We start from the raw sequence: 20684 nt of genomic DNA on the forward strand, positions 1-20684 counted from the left end.
TTGCTCTCTAATATTTACCACGACTACGCGATCGTACAAGATTGCATAACGTTCCGATTCATTATGAAACAGAAAAGGTCGTCGCCCGTTTCGTGCTGTAGCTTCTTTTTTTTTTTTTCTTTCTTTATTGGACTACCTTCGAGTGCAATTACTTTTCAGAGTATACGTTCGGCATTCTGCAGGATCTTTCCCGATGTCTCTATTACAACGGAACGAAAATCCCTGTAGCTCGTTTGCGATGCAGATCGACGCGAGAAACGCTCCCCATCTCGTAAAAGTGCATCGTTTTATTCCTTGCTACCAGAATATACAGAGGCGCGCTAAAGTATACGAACAACGCTATGTTCGACGATTAAAATAAATGGAAATTCTTCAATATGGTAAACATCTTCGCAGTATATTGCAAATTATATAGTGTGGTTAATATTCAAAGATGTAAGGTGTAAATATGATCGGAACTGAACTGTGATAGGCAAATAGCAAAGTTCAAATATTTTAAAGTTGATTACTTTTAATCCTTGAAAGAGTGATGCTACCAATTCCACGTATCCTGAGTCCACGTATCCTAATCCTCCACGATTGGAGGATTAAAAAATAAATTTTACATCAACATAAAAAGTCAAAATATATATAAAGTAAAAATCTAATACAAACATACTTTCGTTCAGTTGGTTTCAAGTTTTGTTCATGTCATAAACATACTGTTGTTTAAATAATTTTAATTATATCAATTTCCGAGCACTTCCATCCAATTCGAAACGAAGAGAACCGAGGAAATGGTCGTTTGAATGAAGAGAATGATTAATTGTGCACCAAGTATTTAATTGATAAACACGAAAACTGGTAAAATTAATTACCTCTTGTTTGATAGGTATACGAAAGCGATAGGTACAATTATTAATGAATTCTTCGATATGGCTGTTGATTACTTAGTTTCTTTCTGTCGAACAAATAATGAACTTTCGAACGTAATATTTCACGAAGTGAATTTTTAAAAATTTCATTTACCCCTTTCGTAGTAGTTTTCGGGGGGAACGTTCGTGTTAAACGACCGCTGTTGTTTGAAGTGCAGCTAAAATTTGCAATAATAAAATATTTCTTGTAATTACGAAAACCGTGAACGTTCGAGCGGAACTTTTAATGATCGAGAATTTTAATTGAAAGACGGATTGGAACAAAAATCAATTTACAATGTGTCTAAAATTATTAAAGTATTCAATCCCATTTTATTCTACATTTTTACTAAAAAAATATGAAATACAAAAATGGTAAATTTAAAAAAAATTACTTTCTAGGTAAAGCTATCTCTTCACCCTCTTAATTACAGAAGGTTAATAAGATTTAGTGTTTTGAATAAAGAAATTCCACAATTGAACCTTTATCTGTTTCTTTGGATTCTGCCTACATTGTGAATCTTTATAAAGGATCTCGTTAGAAGTTTGATTTTGTTGTTTTTTTGTTAAAGGTACAACGTTGCTGGTCATGTTGCTGTTCATAAGACCCCTACTCTTTGGCCGAGTTTTGCTTTAATCACGATCAGTAACTACTTGTACGAGTCTTGGCTCAATTTACAACGAACTGTAACTTCGAGGACAGGAGCCATCCACGATCCTCCATTATTCGACGTACCAAGGAAAGTGGCTATATCATTTGCGTCAATGAAATTGCCAAAGGGATACCAAAGTCGATCTCCCTGATGACACGTCATGATTCATTTATTGAATCCTTATCACCGCACGACGATCGTTCTCCATCATTTTACTACGAGCATCGAAACGGAGAGAAGTATTGGCAATAAAGAAGGATTCGAAGGAAAATGTAAAAGCTCGAGAAGCTATGAAATTTTGAGAGTGTGTATGCGAGGTATATATTTCAATAAACGAAGCATCGTTTCAAATTGAACCAAATCGAAAAAATTAATTTTAATTGTCTATTTTTGCAAAGATAATCTTGCTTAATTTAAATAATGATCCATGTACCTACATCGTTAATTATTTAACTTACACTTCGAAAATTACAAGTTTCTTAACTTATTTAAGTGTAATAAAATAATGATGCAAATATGAGAGCCAGTTCACTGAGTTTGGAACTTTATAATCTTCGACGTTGCAAAATTACAGTAATTAATTAATGATGAACCTTGAAGAAATTTCAACCACCAAAGACTTATGTGTCATTGATCAACCTGCCTTATGAATATTCAGAAAAATTCCATTACCCTTTGAATTCGCAAGTTCAAGATCGTTCCCTGTTGATATACTTGAATCGAACGAACGAGACCGAAAGAGACGATATTATGAGAGTTGTACAAGTAAATGGTATAAATCTATAATTTGTTGTAGCGTGACGTACCCAAAAAGTGCTGAATTGTTAATGTTTTCCTCCTCGTATGGAAGCGAGTCTATTATAAAATCGCTCTAAACTATCTGTCCGAAGAATTTAATCGAAAGTCATACGTATAGTGAGCAGCGAAAGAGAGACGAAAAAATTCGCCTTCCTAAAATACACTACGAGCATATTTATTATTACATCCTCTATACGACTGTGATGTTTCCATTCCTTCTTAGTTCATTAGGGAACGAATACAAGTCTGATTATACGTGAGAGATTAGAGGTGTTGATGAAAACGTTTCAATTACATACGGAGAAATTGAACGGATCAAGAAAAGGATTTATAATTTACCCTTTCTCATTGTCAGAGTTTCGGAGAGACAGCAATAATTTTAACAATCGATCGAGACGGTTACAGCAGAATTTTACTACCAGGAAAAACAGTTTGAAATAATTTTCTGAGATCGAACATTGAAATATTATGCAAGAAAAAATTAAATCGATACCAAAGGTACTATTTTCATTTCTTAATTATACATTTTATTCGTCATTTTTGGATCCCAAAATTTCCCAATTTTCACATCTCCGTTCTCCTTAAACCAACCTCGTTTAAACCACCATGGAACGACACTTAAACAATAGTTAACTTCGTCTAGGAACGGAATCGCGACCGAGAATAAGGTTGAAGTGGTTAGCGAAACATGCAAGCAGCAGGTTAACGAAAAGAAAACAAACTAACAAGTTGCAGCGGAAAGATCGACAAGGGTAAAACGTGATACACAAAATTTCTCTGTTCAAACTTCACCCGGGTGGAAGATGTAATCGATAAAGATAAATGTTTAACGATCGTTGTAAGGGGACCCGACGGAGAGAAACGTATTGGCATACCGCCTCTCAGCCGGGCAGAAAGTCATTAACGTCAAAGTTAACGATAGTTCCATGAAACTTTATCGTACAAAGGTACTTCACTTTCACGGAAAATTATTTCAAACTATAAACCGTTAAACTATATAAGCCAAGCCCACCTTCCCGAGGTTATGGCGGCATAACCAGGCAACAAGGGTAGAATGTCATTTCTACCATTAAATCGATCAATGTATCAATCGATTAAATACGCCACGTACACAATGCATCGTATGAACGAACAAAAATGCATTAATCATTGAATTACAAAAAAAAAAAAGAAAGAAGAAGAAGAATAGGATCGTTGTGAAAAGAAATCATCGACATGAATTAATGAAACGATTGAACTCTCTACGAATTCAATATCAAGTCTATGTATCATTGGATACATAAGGAATTAGGTAGCAATACTATCATTGTGTATGTTAGACTACTGTGAATATTTTTTAATAGGTTTATAATGCGTTGACTACTTCTCCCGAGTTTCTAGTTGATTTATATATAAAAAAGCGAACAAGAAAGAAAAAAAAATGATAATTATGAAATGCGAGTATGACTGTGCATTATTGATTGAGCGTCTCTGGTTGAGCGTGAGGAAAGTAAATAAGAAAGAAAGGAGACATTGTACAATGTAATTAATGAAAGAACGATTTGTCGCTTACGTTCGTTGTTGTTTGTATGTTTCTCTGTGGAAGAAACGATGAAACGCTATTAGAAAGTTGCGAACACACCTGAATCAGCGCTATGAAATGCTTCAATGTAACTAACCACGTTGTAAATACTTGTTACATTTAATCTGTTTCGAGCTGCTGCCCCGCTGTTTTACCCCCCCCCCCCCTCACTGTATTCAGTGAAAATGATTAATTATAGGCACGATGCTTTCCAATTAAGTCGTCTATCAATTTAGCCGTTTCGTTGCGCACTCTGTACCGTCTCTGTATTCATTTAGACCGATAAACGTACGAATTCCTGGTCGAAAGGAAACTCGTATTAGAACGTTACGCGTTTATAAAAAATGAAACTGTAGGACGAGATAATTTCTGTAAGAGGGATTATTAATTTTGCACGTAATGGAAATGCGCAGAATTGTGTTTGCGACGATTAGCACAATTTGTATGCATTAACGCGTTGATTGCCACCGGGGTCATAGGTCGCATGCAGCACGAATCTAATTTAATTGAAATAATTGCAAAATAATTTTAAAAAATTATAGTATATCAATTTCGTGAGGTACGTAGTGGAAAATTTAAATTAAAAAATAAAATAATTACAATTACAGTAGACTCTCGTTACATTGCCACAGAAGGAGGCAATGATGGAACGTCAATTGCTCACGTGGCGATATAACAAGAGTCTACTGAAGTACTATACGGCAATTTTCACTGTGGCAATCAAAGTGTTGAAGGAGGATCTCTATGTGTACATGAACGACTTAACTAGTTGAATAGTTATGAAAAAGAAAGGAAAAAAAAAACTTCAACCTCTTAACGATATACGAACTCGACGAGCGCTCCGTGATTAGGCAGGAAGTTCAGGGGCGGCCTAGCAGCAAGTTCCTGAGTCCGACTAAACAAAAGAAGAAATAAAGAGAAACTTTTATCCTTACACGCCGCATGTTACTGGGGACCTGCGAGTTATCAAAGTTGCGCCTGGGGCGCTCCAAACTTTGTCCTGCGGTTAAAACTGTTCAAAAGCATCGTAGTCATGCTCCGGACAAAGCGCGATCATTGATCGGAGCATCGACTATGGTATCCGCTAATGGCGGATGTATTTTCTTATTCTGTTTTGAGGCTCTTGCCGGAACATCTCACGCATAAGTTACTGAACTGTAATGCAATCATCGTTACTGTCCTAATAAACCTTAACATATGAATCTGTACGAGAACGCGTAATGAATTTTCTTCGCCATCACCATGATACGATTTCGTCATAATTCTAGTTCCATTAGATGATTTTTTCACATTTACCCTCTCCTCAATTCCCCATCCTCAATTAATCTTACAGAAAATTATACATCCAATTATTATTTCAAAAATAAATCCTCATAAATCCCAATTTTTTAACCAAGGGGACACTCGAAGGTTCGTTACCTCGGAGCCCCAAAAATCGTAATCCGATCCCGCCTCTATTATTCAACCTACGAGCATCTAAAATCTGGAAACTGCGGATACAAATATCGTATTCGGGAAAGTTCAGAAGGATACTTTGGCTGGCCATCACGTCGATCGTTTATATCGAAAATGCCGACCTGGTAGAATATTGAACGGACGAAAACTTCCACAACCGTTCAGCACGTACAAGTACTTTGTAAATTTACCAGGAAAACCTGTTCATCAATTTCACCTTCTGCATTCTCCCTTTCTCGCTTCCTGGCCTTTTTAACCGAAAACAAGCTACGATACCGAGAAGATGGTTTAAATTCCATCCTAACTACACGGGATCGTTAAGTAAGGAAAGATCTTCCACTTCAACTCTAAGTAGCCATGAAATTCTTTTGCACCACGTAAACGTCTGAACAGAATTGGTTGAGATAACTGTCTGCTAGCAATTAGAACGAGATAAGTGGCTCCTAAGTGCTCGCACCACGATAAAACATCATTGTATTTGAACGAAATTATTATCCTAAGAAAACGTGAGTCTTTTTTCTGAAAAACACTTTTCGAACCTGGAGTGGATAATTTGAGAAGAAATTAGCACGGTTCTTAATGGTGCTATGTTTCAATATCTTGTTTAGCTTCTCCTCAAGTTTTACAACAGTTTTATTAATGGAAATTATATTAGGAAGTTCAATCTTTTTAAAATAGAACACTTCAAATGATTAACATTATATCTGTAAATTGTCCGTACTTTTAAATTTAAAAATAGGTGACAAAATTATACCTTCATTAGCATAATTTCTTCTAAAATATACATAAAGATTAAACTTTGGAAAAAAACGCATTATTTTTTTTCCTGATTAGATGAAATATTAAAATACGAATGATTAATTAACAGGTATGAAAAAGGTACAATTTTGCTCATAGACACGTGGCGGCACATCACGGTGAAAGGTTGTACCTTATCATTTTCTCATTAGGCATAAAGGTGTTATCTTCACTCGAAACTATCAAATTAACACCTGAATAAAATATTAAATTTCAATTCCAATTTTCATGAAACAAGATGCAAACCAGGCAAAAAGATAAGTAAAAATTTCATTCCTGATAAGAAATTAAAAAAATAAAAAAAATAAAAGATCCAGGAAGTGCAAACACAATCTGGCTTGGCATGTCGATTCGTTTCATCGAGTCACCTTCTTTGTTTATACATTCCGTAGATAATTTCAGAGAAAATTGATAAAAGACTGGTTAGGTCATGCCGGACGCCCCGCATCGCGACGCTTCGTTCCGATACGCTGATATCAAGGAAACGATCATATATATAGGACGTCGGTCGGAAGTGTTCGGCTATTCTCGCGGCGGGCTTGTCCGGCCACAGCGTCCCAACGTATTCATTCACTCACACTCGATCGGTGAGACGGTTCGCGTCTCTCTATATACGGGAGCGTAGCGTAGAGGTTGGTTGGCAAGGAAGAAAAGTACGGGATCGACGTGCATTACACACCGATATGAGTTGCATCGTGTAGAAGCGCAGTGGTGCGTATGCGTGACCGGGTGCATGGACGAACTTGAGTTCGAAAGGGAAAAGAGAGAAGGTGTGCGAGAGTAGTAGACAGAGCGGCGGCGGCGAGCGCGGGCAAACGATTCGGCATTGGTGCTCAGGTACGGTTTAGCCGAAAACGCGCAGTCGCGCGTTGTTCCTGTCGGGTGGGAGGTGATCAGCTGTGAACACGCGAGCAGCGAGATGTTCGTCCTGCAGAGATCTATATTGTGAGTACCTGAATTATTTTTTCACCGAAACCGTCGGCTCGAGTATACACGATTAAAGGTATCGCCTGTCTTTGCTGCACCGGTGCACGATCGTGGCACGCACGTGCGCGCCAATTCAGACCGCGGAGAGGAGCGGAAAAAGCCAGTGGGAATACGCGAGAAGGGCCGTTGTAAGCTAGCTTCTGCCGCAATGCAGTGCTGAAAATAGGAACGCGCTGGGAATCAGCCGATCGATACGAGGCCACGTTACCGTGCTCTCTGTGGGACAGTGCCAAACGGAATCGTATCGTCTTCACGTCCAGATTCATTCGAAAATCTCCTTTTCCCAACCTGTCTTCTCACCGGCTACGAGAACCTCGAATTTCTACCCGGTACCGAGAAAACAACGTCAGGACCGTACCGTTTCATCCCCTCCATTTCTCGTCCTGTCTCGTCTCGTTTTGTCCTGTACCTGTCTCGGAGCACGTCGAATCACGGATGAATCAACGCCTGTCAAAAAATTCCTGGATAAAAGAGGTCCGTCCTTGATGGAACTTTCCACCCCTTTTGACCTGCTTTCAAACGTTTTTTCGTTATTCGCGAGCCCTTTGGCACATCTGTCGCTCTAACGAGGTTTTTCATCGATCGTCCCTCGCGAAGCTATGTTACAATGTACATCCAGTGAATCAGAAAAATACTACCACGCCCTTATTCAAAATTGAAATATTATTATTGCATTTAATAGTGTAATATAGCTATTTGAATAAAATTATTGCAAGAAAAGAAATTAAAGTGCGACAATATATCGTTGGTCCACTGTATATCCTGGAATCAGTATTTCACCAACTATATCCCACTGTTCTCAACACATGCACTGTTGGTGTTCTATTTTTGCGGGCTGTCTGTGCCAAACGTTTTCCGGGAATTCTTGAAATTAAGGTAATATTCGGTTCATTGATCAAACGTTGGGTTGAACGATCTCAAATATCATATATCTACTGACGTTCTAATTTATTTGCTGTATTTTAAAAAAATTTTATATTAAAAAATGAAAGTCATTTTTTTATATTCTAATTCAGAGGTACCAATGTAGACAGAGCGAAAGAGATACCGTTTTCGTTCTATTTACCTTCGTTCCAAAACAGTTGAGGATACCGTTATTACGATAGCAATAGCGTACAGTTTACATAACTTCGCAAATACATTTTTGCTTATACATTCGGCAATTATTAGTTCTCTGTGCATGCAATCTGATTCGAATCTTTTTGATGCATGATTTACCATACGCAATGTACAGTGGTGCTCAAAAGTTTGGAGCATATTATAATATATTCCATAACCCCTGAACAAAGCACGTGTAAGAATATTAATCTAAAATTAAGTGTAAAATTTAGAAAATTAAGATAATATGAAATACAAAATTAAATTTAAATTGCGGCTCTCTCCATGGTTCGCCGTCCGGAGGAATGTTCCCTCTTCAAATCCGAATTTGGATCATAAATTGAATAAATCCTTTTACAATGCAAAAATTTTTAAAAACACAATCGCAATATTTCTATTAAAATTACAGCATATGTGTATCAAAAAATTTATTTTGTCCATGAAGCAAAGGCTGCTCCAAAGTTTTGAGAAACCCTATATGCAATCATGCAACCGTAGAGTGCATGAGTGTACACAGTGTAAAAGAGATGCTAAACGGTAACGGATATTGTAGAGAACGAGAACCGACAGAATTGTCTGTGTTAAACACAACCAGAATCACTATGGTATTTTTTACCTAGTCCCAGAGCAATTTCAAGTTCCATCAGTGGAACAGCATTCTTTGGCTTTTTCTCTATTATCGTTGAATTTCTAGAAAAAGTGTGTTGTACATTCGAGGTGGCGACCTTTAAATAATTCAGGGTTACAAGAGATTGGGAGCACTTTAAATAGACTGGTGTAAGCTTAAAAGATATTTATAAATATAAAGTAATAAACTAAATGATTGAATGTTTTATTCAAATTAGGGTTGAGAATTTATTCTAAAAATAATTTTTTTCTATTACTTATATGAAATTTGAAATTCGTTTTGGAATATTTGAATCTGTGGTTGCATTTGAAGGCAGTAGCATAATGAACGTTCTTACGCTGATTCTAAGGAACAATTTTCCTTTTCTGTGTCACCATTCGTCAATGGAAATCTTTGGAAATTATGATATATGTACGTCATAGCTTGTGTCACTTCATACCAAGGAAGTTATATTGGTACTTTACGTAATACGTTAAATCGACTAACTTACATAATGCATACTTATTGAAGTATAGTTTTTATGGTTCAGGACGATGGACAGGAGTATTGTAAAGTCCCCTTTCAAAATAAGCTCAATATAAATAAACATTTTACTCCTTGTTACTTTTAAAAGAAAAGTTTAAAATTATTTATCTTTGGACACCCCTATTACTCCAATACATAAAGTATTTTAGAAAGACAAGATCTGAAATTTTCTAATGAAAATTAGATTATTTTCAGACATTTTTCATTATATTTGAAGAATTTCATTTTTATCACTTGGCGGTTTCAAACTTTTGGCTGCTATTGTATATTAACAATTGTACAGCAAACATACAGTCACTCATAAAAGTATTCTAAAATAAGATGTGAATTTTGGGAATCTATAATTAGGACGACGCGTTTTAAATTTCTTTCTTCAGAGTAACGCGAAAATCACGAAAGAGTTTGAAAAATTAATATCTTCTTTAAATTTAATTTTTTCATTGTTTTTCTTTTCAGAGTTTTTAAAGTTCATCTTGAAGATTTATTGTGGAAGATTACACGATTTTGCAACGAACCAAAATTATAGAATTTTATTTTGAACATCATCAATGATCTTCTTCAAGAACTCAACTTTGTGAGGCTGAAAAATGGCGATCACTTACGAGACATAATTTTCCATACTTCAAACGAATCTCCATGAATTATATTTTATTGTTTTGAATAGAAAAATATTAAAATTTTTAACCCTATTATTTTAAACCCTTTCGTGACTTACACCGCTATAGAGTTAACGTGTTTTCATTTTATTGTAGCAGTTAAGGGTTAAAAATTTGTTCTTTTTATTAAAACTTACGAATTCCATTTGCTTCCGTTTGGAAAGTGTATATAACGTCATTACTGTCACGTAGTTCAATTGGTGATGAGGAAACCGTAATGACCACGATTACCGTATGATGGAGGGCGACGCTGGTTCCATGCATAAGAAAGAAAGTAGCTCCATTTTGATCGGAACAAAAATTTCACAAAATTAGCTAACTTGAATTTGAACAAAAATTATCATTCATTATATTTTATTTTATTTTTATGAAAATAACTAAGTTACGATTGTAATTTTTATGAAAACTGTTTAATGACATTAAAATAAACAGAAAGACTTGATTATATTTTAATTTGCACAAATGTTAATAGTTAGAAAATAATACAAAATTTTTTTCAAAACTAAGTGATTTGGAATAGCACATTTTTCAGAGTTGTTTATTTAAATTTGGCTGCATGCCACCGAAACAATAATAGATTACCCCGTTCTCCTTTCAGAAGTGCAATATCATTATTGTATTTAGAATATGGCTTGGTAATATGCATTCTTTCCTCGTTATGCACGCGACACGAAATTTATCTGTAATAAAATTTTTTTAACTCTTTTCCTTCATGCTATAACTTAGATTTTAAATCATCAAGCGAGATCAATTGTGATAACGCGTTTCGTTCCGTGGTTTAGTTGTAACCAGATCAAACCGATAAGCATCTGTTACAGGATGTTCAGTTATTATCTCTGACTCACGGTTAATCGAGAAATCTTAATGGACTCATGTACTTTGTGATAAATACATTGTATTTTGATCTGATTCTTTTAAGAAATCATCATTCAAAGAAAAGATGCAGTTTAAAAAGAATCGTGTTTCAACCTATGATTTACAATAGACTATGGTCAGACTATGGAATCATATGTACTTAATGTAATCTACTCATTTTATGAAAATAAATGCGTTTTTATATGAAATCTTTTCATTTATTTTTCAACGTAACTGTATTAGAACATTAGAAAAGAGTTAGATTTTATTTATTTGGAAAAATTCTTCAAACTAAATCAATACTCAAAAGGTTGGAATATTAAATTATTATAAGTGGTTCAACATTGCAAACGTAGTTATTGAACACCCTGTATAACCCACGATACTGAACACATTATCAAATAACAAGGTATCGCGTTATCGACGTGCTATTCGACCTTTAGTTGCAATACCTTCAGCTCATCTTCGATCGATACACTCTCCACCCTGTGGTATTTTCAGTGTCCTAATGCTTTGATGTGCATAACTTGCTTTGCATGTTACCAACTTCCATTTAATTATTACCTTAACAGGTGTACGAAAATACTATACCTATACCTGTATCGGCATCCAAGTGGCTCAATTGAGTAATCGCAATTTCATCAATCGTCGAGTCAAAGAAACGATTTACGATCGCTCAAAAGAAGCATCAAGCCAAAGAGGCTGCCAGCATCGCTACTTGTTGATTTACTACTCCCAGTCTAGGCCATCGAAAATATTTTGGCAACTTAATTCGTCCACGTTCGGTCGATTTCATTGGCGTATATAAAAACGGCGTGTCTTTGATCACAAGTGTTCGACGCGGAAAAGGATCGCGCAGAGATTCGCACGGATGAATTATAAACGATAAGTCGGTATCACGGATGACGTTAATCGGTATTTCAACGACACGATACTGACCTGTTCTCACGCGTGTCATTTCGTTAAACGAAATTAAAATGAGTCATTCGGTTGAATGCACTAATTGGCAAACGTCGCTGCAAAGGGTCCATAAACTAACGTTTTTAAGTGTTAAATGCAATTTGGTTAAAAACTAGAACGTGACCAGTGTTCCCAGTATAATGAGTTAATAAATTAGAGTGAAATGACATTTTTATTGACATGCACCTTTTTTCAGATAGGTACTTTTTATACGGGGAAGTCTTCCGTTTACTGTGCACTTCGTGTGTAACCCTTTTTTACGAAGTGCATTCATATGCACTTTCGAAAATTCTGGAAACCAAATTTAAACTCTCATTATTTCATTAATCCTTAGTGATAAAAAATATAGATGTTACTTTTTATATAATACTTTTCATTATGTACAATTAAAAAAGGCAAAAATTAAAAGCTCTACCACCCCTTTCTTTTTTAACTCTTTACTATGATACTAATCTAACCTTGCATTTTTATTGCAATTCTGTCTTACTTTTATGCATTTTTGTTTATGAGACATTATTGCTCAACTGTAGATTAAAAAGTTATTAATTAAACTGATTTTGAAATTTATACCAGACAGCTGTGTATTAAAAGATTACCGTCCTTGCATGTTGGAAAAGTATACTTATAAATCAAAAGATAAGAAGTTTTATTGTGTAAATTCGAAGAAAAGGTACATAAGTGGATTATTTTTTTTATCAGTCTCATAAACAGAAAATGTAGAAATAAAATTGAATTTTTATTCTCTGTATAGCTTTATAGGAAATGTGAGATTGAGACAGCTATTTTGTTAAGATATCAATCAGTCTCAATAAATTATGATAGCAGATAAATAAAATTTCTCCGTAATCCCAGTGGTTAATCGCTTGAAATTCAAATTCAAATTAATACCATTTGCGTGCGGCGAAGCAAGGCAATTTTCCATTTACAAATATGATTTATGATAATTAGACTGCTGATGTTTATGCACTCAAAGCATGTCAAAATATGTCAAATGTACAATCATTTAATAATTGTGTTGGATTAATCGATAACATATCAATAATTTCTCTTTTCCTTTTTTTCCGATATCAAGCAATAGAGCTTAAAACCTTAAGAATTTTAAACTATTAAGACGCTGAGTTAAAAATAAATATAAAATATATTCTATTTTACTATCTCAGATCGTACTATATCGTATCATTTTCAAGTGATTAATAATCCATCTAATTATCAGTTTTGATAGATTTGTCGATACGATGGAATTGGAGAATTTAATAGGTAGTATTGAAATTTATAAAATATTATAACTATAATAAAATATGCAACTAATTCTTCGTATAATTTTATCGATAAAAATTGTACATTATAGTATAGACCACTATTTGAAATTCACTGAAGACAAAATAAAATTATATTCAGTGGCCAGTTTCTGTAGGACGTAAACATCTGCAGTCTAATGCTAATAACTCAAAATGGATAGACAAAATGATGACAAATATTCATAACGACGTACTAGATCGTCCAGCAGCAGGAATTGTGCAGGATTATGGGCACGATTACTGCCACCCACGCATCCTGCAGCAAAGGATGTTCAACAGAGGGACATTCACGAGGTATCCGGAGATGTGATACCTATCAATATGGTGAAAGGTATCGGTCATCTGAGGGATCCTCGACTTAACAAGGTATGTAATAATTGAAACTCTTAAATCTTTGAATATATACAATAAAAATCTGTCTATAAATCCTTCCAGGTCCTGTATACAAAACTATCGAATCATCTTTTAAATTATTGATCTAGTTAAATGATTTATTTATAGAAAATGAAATGTTTATTTTAATACAGGGTTTAGCATTTACTCTGGAAGAAAGAATATCCTTGGGTATACACGGTCTACAGCCCCCGAGATTTAAAACTCAGGAAGAACAGCTGGCTCTGTGCAAGGCTTCAGTAATGAAATATACCGAGGATTTAAATCGATATCTCTATCTAGTGGAATTGCAGGTAAATTGAAAAGAATGTAAATAGCATGTGAGCAGAACCATGTCTAGAATTTCTCAGATCTTACTTAGGCATACAAATAAAAACCGAGACCCTATTTATATATATTTTTAAATTAAATTTAAAAATCCAAGCTAGCGGATTTATACATTTCATGGGGAACCCTTCTATATCTATAAATATAAATAAATTGTTATCTATAAAATATTGATTTACCACAGGAAAGAAACGAAAGATTATTTTTCCGTCTGCTGAGCGAGAACATCGAACAAATGATGCCTATCGTTTACACACCTACAGTTGGATTAGCTTGTCAAAAGTTTGGTGTTATTTATCGTAGACCTCGTGGACTATTCATCACCATATATGATAAAGGACACATCTACGAAATCTTAAACAATTGGTTCGTATTTAAAGAATTTAAATGAAATGATCTTTACAACAACTATAATTTTAAATGGGTAAATTTACCCGCAAACAAGGAGTTAATAAAATCATGAATTCTGATCGTTCGTACTAAGTGGAACACATTTGCTGACACGTGTATCCTCACCTTATCGTGTGTTCAGAATTCAACGCTGAACGTGCAATGATAGAATACTAAAGATAAACCGTACTCAACTTTCTGCATGCATAAGTAGCTTGTTCGCAAAACAGAACGCATTTTAATCCTGTAGATACGAGTAAGAGTACAGGATGGGCTGAAAATCACAAAAGTGTTGAAAAACTAATTCTTGTTTTATGTATGAAAAATATTGTTTGTGAATGTCTCCCATTTACCAAGAACCTTCGATAAATTTTGAAAATAAAAAATAAATCAAATTAAACATTCGTTAGCTGTTTAAACCCAATCGTGATTTCTCATCCACTCTGTACAAATGTTCATAAGAGTTGCCTGATAACAGTCGAAATTAACACGCTGCAATCGCAGATAACTTATCGAATCTCTGAAATTGAATTAAAAAGCTTTCAAACGTATCAACATACGTCGAAGGTGACTTACAAAATTAAATGTTGTTCTTGATATTAGGCCCGAGCAAGCGGTTCGCGCGATTTGCGTAACAGATGGAGAGAGGATTCTAGGTCTCGGCGATCTGGGTGCTTGCGGAATGGGAATTCCCGTAGGGAAATTGGCTCTTTATACAGCTCTGGCTGGTATTAAACCGCATCAATGCCTACCAATCACCATCGACGTGGGCACTAATAACGAACAGCTTCGAGATGATCCTCATTATATCGGTCTTAACAAGCCCAGGAGTCAGGGCGTCGAATACGATGAATTGATCGATGAATTTATGGCAGCTTGCGTGAAGAAATATGGTCAAAATGTTCTCATTCAAGTACGCTTACAAAAGAGGCTTATTACTTTTCCTAACCCATCTGACCCGACCTTCTACACGGCCAATTTATTATTTCTCAATATTGAAATTTTGTAATAATAAATCAAAGTTCATATCAAATTTACATTAATGTGTCAGGTTAAAAGGGTTAAACAATATTATTCCTTTAGAATAGACATTTGACACCTATGCCAATTCTTGTAGTTCGAAGACTTTGGTAACCACAATGCCTTCCGTTTTCTGGACAAATACCGGGACAAGTATTGCACGTTTAACGATGACATACAAGGTACCGCGGCTGTTGCGGTCGCCGGAATTTTAGCTTCCAAGAGAGTCACGAAGAAAAAAATGTCCGACAATAAATTTGTCTTCTTGGGTGCTGGTGAGGTTAGCGATATTTTTTACCTCTTTTATTTTACAGCGAGCAAAATGAATCGAATATGATTTTACCTGTCATAAATTATAAATTGTACCTTTATAATTATAGCTCTGCTCAACTTATTTTATATTTCAACAGGCTGCCATTGGAATAGCTGACCTTTGCGTGAAAGCAATGGAAGCAGACGGATGCACGCAACAGGGGGCTCGTGATAATATTTGGATGATGGACATCGATGGATTATTGGTTAAAAATCGACCCGAGGGTAATCTGGAGGGTCATAAGATCTGGTACGCGAAAGAGCATAAAGTGATGAAGTCTTTACTAGAGGTCGTGAAGGAAGTAAAGCCGACGGTATTGATTGGTGCGTAACCATTTTATTTCTCGTTATTCATCGATTTTTGTCTAAAGTAGAAATATCGAAACAGGCGCGTCGGCGGCCGCGGGAGCATTCACTCCTGAAGTATTGAAAGAAATGGCGAAGAACAATGAAAGGCCACTGATTTTTGCGTTGAGCAATCCGACTAGCAAAGCAGAATGCACGGCGCAGCAAGCTTACGATCACACTAATGTACGAGGATAATAAACAATGAATCTGTGTGAAGTGTCTTAAAAAATCACTGATCAATGGATTGCTAATCAATTTCTGCAAATTTGTAGGGAAAATGCATTTTCTCATCAGGATCTCCGTTTGGAGAGGTCAAGCACAATGGAAAAATCTATAAACCCGGACAAGGAAATAACGCTTACATATTTCCTGGAATTGCATTAGGTGTAATCGCAACTGGGTGTCATCATATTACTGAGGATCTTTTCCTTATCTCGGCTGAAACTGTGGCTAATCATGTGAAAGATGAAGATCTTGAGATGGGTAGTCTTTATCCACCTTTAAGTACCATTCGTGAATGTTCCATCGACATTGCTATTCGAATTGCTAACTACGCGTATGCGAAAAGTAAGTTGACAAATTTCAAACTTAATTTCTAAACGAAATAGGAAAGACTCATTCTCGGTTCTCTACTTCTCAACGTGAAAAATAATGATACCATTTTCTAAATATTGCTCCATTCTTCAGTTGGATTAGCCAGCGAATATCCAGAGCCAAAAGACAAATTGCAGTTTATTAAGAGTAAAATGTACGATGCCAACTATGACAGCCCACTGCCAAATCTTTACGACTGGCCCGGAGATTATGCCAAGCCACGTATTTTGCCGGAGAAGTAAGTATTCATTTTCAAAACAAAAAAGAGACTACAATTTTATACGACCCGTAAAGGGTTAACCAGCTAATCACGGAAGCACATTAGGTAGAATAATTATTAGTATTAATTTATAGAATCGTAGAAGTGATACACGTAGATTGATAGGAAATAGCGGTAGCGAGTAGAATGTGTTTAGAATAATAGATAAGAAAGATAATGAATCGAAAATTAGTCAATTTTCAGGTACACCAACAGAATAATTCTAATTCTAATGACACTAACATGCACGCAGCTTTTTAACATTATTCTTGCAATTTTATTGCAATAATATCTATCATTATTTTCTGCTTGATTAATGAATATTATGAAAAGCAGTAGTCGTTTGATAAAAATCGGGGACAGTGGTGGAATTATTTTTTTCCTTTCTTTTTGGTAGTTGCAATGCAATTAATCATAAATGTTGAGTACACTAAAGCCGGTAGTTTGCATTAGTGATGTTTTTCTGCGAAAAAAAAAATCATTTTTTTAAAATACGTATATTTAGGTGATTGTATTGCGAAAGTGAAATTCAAAACTTAGATTACATTTTTATGAACAAAGTTCACCAGTGTTTAGATATTATTATTTACGCCCGATTAAATTTTCAATCAATTTCATGATAAATTATTTTCGAGGCACAACCACCTTAACTTTTTTTCTTCGCAGATTGAAATCACTCGTTAACTGCTTGTTAGCTTAAGTATTTATTAGCAATGGTATACTTTGATCAGCAACTGGTTGCTCGTCACTGACTGACTTCGGTGCAGGCCGCTGAAGCTTAATTAATTTTTTTCAGAGACACTGTAGAAATCCGTCACAATTTAAAAGGTCTGTAGCGGATTTCATCCAGCCGGATATACAGAGGCTATCATTATTAACATTATCGATAAAGTAAATAAAAAAAACAATATATAGAAAAAAATATATCGCTGTGTCCTGAATTGAAACTATAAAAAAAAAGAAACATCGGTGCAGTTGCAAAACGTACAGTTTCTTTTTAACTGTAAGGAAATTGTTACCCTTAATTGCCAGTGCTTTTAACGATGTAACTTGCACGAAGCGTTAAAGCACTAAAACAGAGAAAAGTATAAAAATGATAACGATGAGACATAGTGCTATTGTTACAGTATCGAATGTCGCAGTAAGCTAACATTGCAGTATTTTAATGTCCTCCTCCATCCCGAATGCAGTATTAGGAAAATGCTAGTTTTTATCGTTCAAGATCGTGATAAGTATTAACCATTGAAAGTATTTAAAGAAAGTTTTGTGGAATTGTTGTTTCGATAATACTAATTGTGTTGTAGAAAGAGCGAAACGAAGGGATTCAAATTGTCTCTTCGTATGAAATATATTTATGATTTTACATTTTATTGACACGCATACACGTGACGATTGAATGAAAACCAAGCGTTTGTACTACGGTGATATTTTGCGATCGTGGAAAAATAAATAGAACAATTTCACGAATATATATATATAAAAAAAAAAGAAAATAGTACCCCATGTAAATGGACAAATTTCGTTCTTTCATTCATTTAGAATTTTCCATAACATAATTGTTTTCTAGAAATAATTACAAAGAAATTTCCCCTTCTATGTTTAAGGTCATCCGAAAGTTACTCTAAAGATGATCTCTAAAAGAACCGAACAGGAGTCCGAAATTCCTCCCTGAAAGATAATCCTTCCACTACCAAATCGATCCAAAGATGAATGCGGTGCACGCTTTAGCGCTATCATGTTTTTAATTTGCCATCTTTTATGTTCGTACAGGCTACTGCCAATGAATTTTTCTTTTTTTTTCTCAAAGAAGCTAAATAAAACTTATAAACAGATTTTTTTCTTAACATTAGGTCGGGTTAACCAACTGTCACTTAAGAATTGTAATAAAAAATGCAACAAACAAGATAAATGGTTTTTTGTCGTCCACGGAAGTGATAATCGGTACCATCTTTAATGTATCTTGCGTTTGCTCAATAGAATCGCGCGTGTTTACGGGTAAAAAAGATATAAAGGTTCAAAGATCGAACACACTATTTTCGAATTCAATTTTTAAACGTAAATTGTAAATTGTACTTAGTATCTTGTTTGAAAGATACCATGGGATCACGAAGTATTTGTTCCTAAATCGATGATCTTCTTACTTTCGATCATCGTCGATGAATCAAATACAATACGATTTATTTTTCTCTATATGTATAAAGTATTCTAGCTTTGTCATGGTATATAGAATACGACAAAATTCTTGGTACAAATGAGAAATTAATTGAAATTTTCATTTCTATTTTAAATAAATTTATGTATTTTCTTATTTCTATTATCCATAATTTCAAGTAGCTAATACGAATATTTCTAATTGGGTAAATAGATGAATTCCTAATAATATAAATAATGCATTATTAACTTCATTTGTAAAAATGGATACAAATAGATGTCCATCTAATGCTAATTAGAGACTGAAGGTAAGTATCTACATAATCGATAAAATTTCAAAGCTACTATCCCTGAAAATGTACCTCTAAATTAAATTTGAATATTTTTACTATTACTCTCTCGTTTCTCCCATCAGTTTTGTCGACTTCTATATACGCTTTCGGGTCTTCTCGCATGCTATATAATATAAATAATTCCTGGGGAATCTTACAGAAATGGTGTATACGTGCATAAACATTTGTTTGTTACGTGTCGTGTGTATATGTAATTAATTATTAATTAGCCAAAATACCGGCTAACGAAGCCGGGCTATACTGTGTGTAAGAACTTTGCTGTCGAATTTGTTTATCTTTAGACTAAATTATAGCAACAAATTCATCCAAGCGACTAAAACTCGCTCTGATATTGAACATCAAACAAGTCTATGTTCTTATAATTATGCTTGGAATTAAATAAAGGAATAGTTGCTTGGTTGAACGAAAAATAAAAAAAAAAAAAATGCTAGCAGTGTGATGTTATACTAATCGTGTTCTTCTCCCAACAGATTATGACGTGTTGGCGAGTCTAACGACGAGACGACTATTCTGACGTATTCATAGTCGTTTCACGTTAATTCTGTCAGGTTTGAGACTAAGCACGGCATGAACAGTGGTCAAATTCATAATCCATTTGAAAAAGAAAATTGTTGCGAAAATGTGAGGAATTCAACGTTTTCCATCGAACTTTATCTTTTATTTTTTTCTTTCTTTCTTTTGCGTATCGATACTTTGTACTTAATTTATTATTAACTTAACGTCTCCTGACTATTCACTAATTTTCTAGCCGGAATTTCGTTGACTGTATCTCGGATATTTATTTTATTTATTACTGGTATGTTGCTTTAAGCTGAACGATCAACACTAATAATTCATGGTACGTGAACTGTATCGCTTTAGTCGCTTGTAACAATGAATTAGTGAATAGTTGCTTCTAGTAATTATGTCGCATGTGTATCGATATCGACGACAGATTCATCGAGTTGTACATTTTAAGTTTCGTATTAACGCATCAACACAAGTATTATTTTCCATGAGCATCGAGTTAAACGTGTTGGACTACGCAAAGAATTATTTCAAATATTTTTTGTCAGGAAGAGATGTCTTTTTATCCAGTTAAGTATCTACTATGTAAGGCCGTACAAGTTGTCGCACCGATTTCATAACTGTATCGATAAGCACCAGGAACAGCAGAAAGACGACAATTGTAACAGAAGAAAAAAAAGAAATAACCGTATTTTTTGTACCGTATTGTAATTGCCACTTTTACGTTAAGTAAATGTATGAAAACGAGAATTCTGTCTGAAGGTTCCTATATGTTACGTGAAATAGAAACATTAATGAACAATATTGATTATACCGTTACTGCCTCATTATAACTGTAACGAAGCATCTAATCGAATAGAAATTT

At 34.7% G+C, this 20684-nt stretch overlaps 2 protein-coding genes across 6 annotated transcripts in view; both read left to right on the forward strand.

The window, feature by feature from the left end:
* The window catches only part of Sol1, a 362434-nt gene extending 357335 nt beyond the window's left edge, over positions 1–5099 (forward strand). The window contains exon 16 of the mRNA XM_076691075.1: positions 1466–5099. Coding sequence (XP_076547190.1) covers positions 1466–1530 — 65 coding nt within the window. The 3' untranslated portion in view covers positions 1531–5099. The remainder of the gene's footprint in view (positions 1–1465) is intronic.
* Positions 5100–6633: 1534 nt separating this feature from the next.
* Positions 6634–20581, forward strand: LOC117604191 (NADP-dependent malic enzyme). 5 transcript variants are annotated; one of them, XR_013063082.1, is made up of 12 exons: positions 6634–7103; positions 13363–13531; positions 13693–13851; positions 14070–14251; positions 14879–15188; positions 15393–15575; positions 15706–15931; positions 15996–16138; positions 16228–16522; positions 16643–16787; positions 17605–17699; positions 18413–20581. XR_013063082.1 is itself a non-coding variant. In XM_034324037.2 (11 exons), exons 1-11 carry the CDS (start codon positions 7078–7080, stop codon positions 18444–18446), a joined length of 1872 nt encoding a protein of 623 aa, XP_034179928.2. In that variant the 5' UTR covers positions 6634–7077; the 3' UTR covers positions 18447–20581. The 5 variants fall into 5 exon arrangements, 3 of the variants coding, with proteins under 3 accessions (XP_034179928.2, XP_034179929.2, XP_034179927.2); XR_004581398.2 differs by having other exon boundaries at positions 19783–20581; XM_034324037.2 differs by lacking the exon at positions 17605–17699.
* Positions 20582–20684: the final 103 nt, after the last annotated feature.

Source organism: Osmia lignaria, chromosome 11, assembly GCF_051020975.1.
Source record: "Osmia lignaria lignaria isolate PbOS001 chromosome 11, iyOsmLign1, whole genome shotgun sequence".
Taxonomy (NCBI): Eukaryota; Metazoa; Arthropoda; class Insecta; order Hymenoptera; family Megachilidae; genus Osmia; species Osmia lignaria.

Bases quoted from the DNA above. Each gene is read 5' to 3' on its own strand.
- LOC117604191 (XM_034324036.2), top strand. From the start codon at position 7,078: ATGTTCGTCCTGCAGAGATCTATATT. The intron at 13,532-13,692 runs GTATGTAATAAT...ATTTTAATACAG, and splicing joins GGGATCCTCGACTTAACAAG to GGTTTAGCATTTACTCTGGA. The intron at 15,932-15,995 runs GTGCGTAACCAT...ATATCGAAACAG, and splicing joins AAAGCCGACGGTATTGATTG to GCGCGTCGGCGGCCGCGGGA.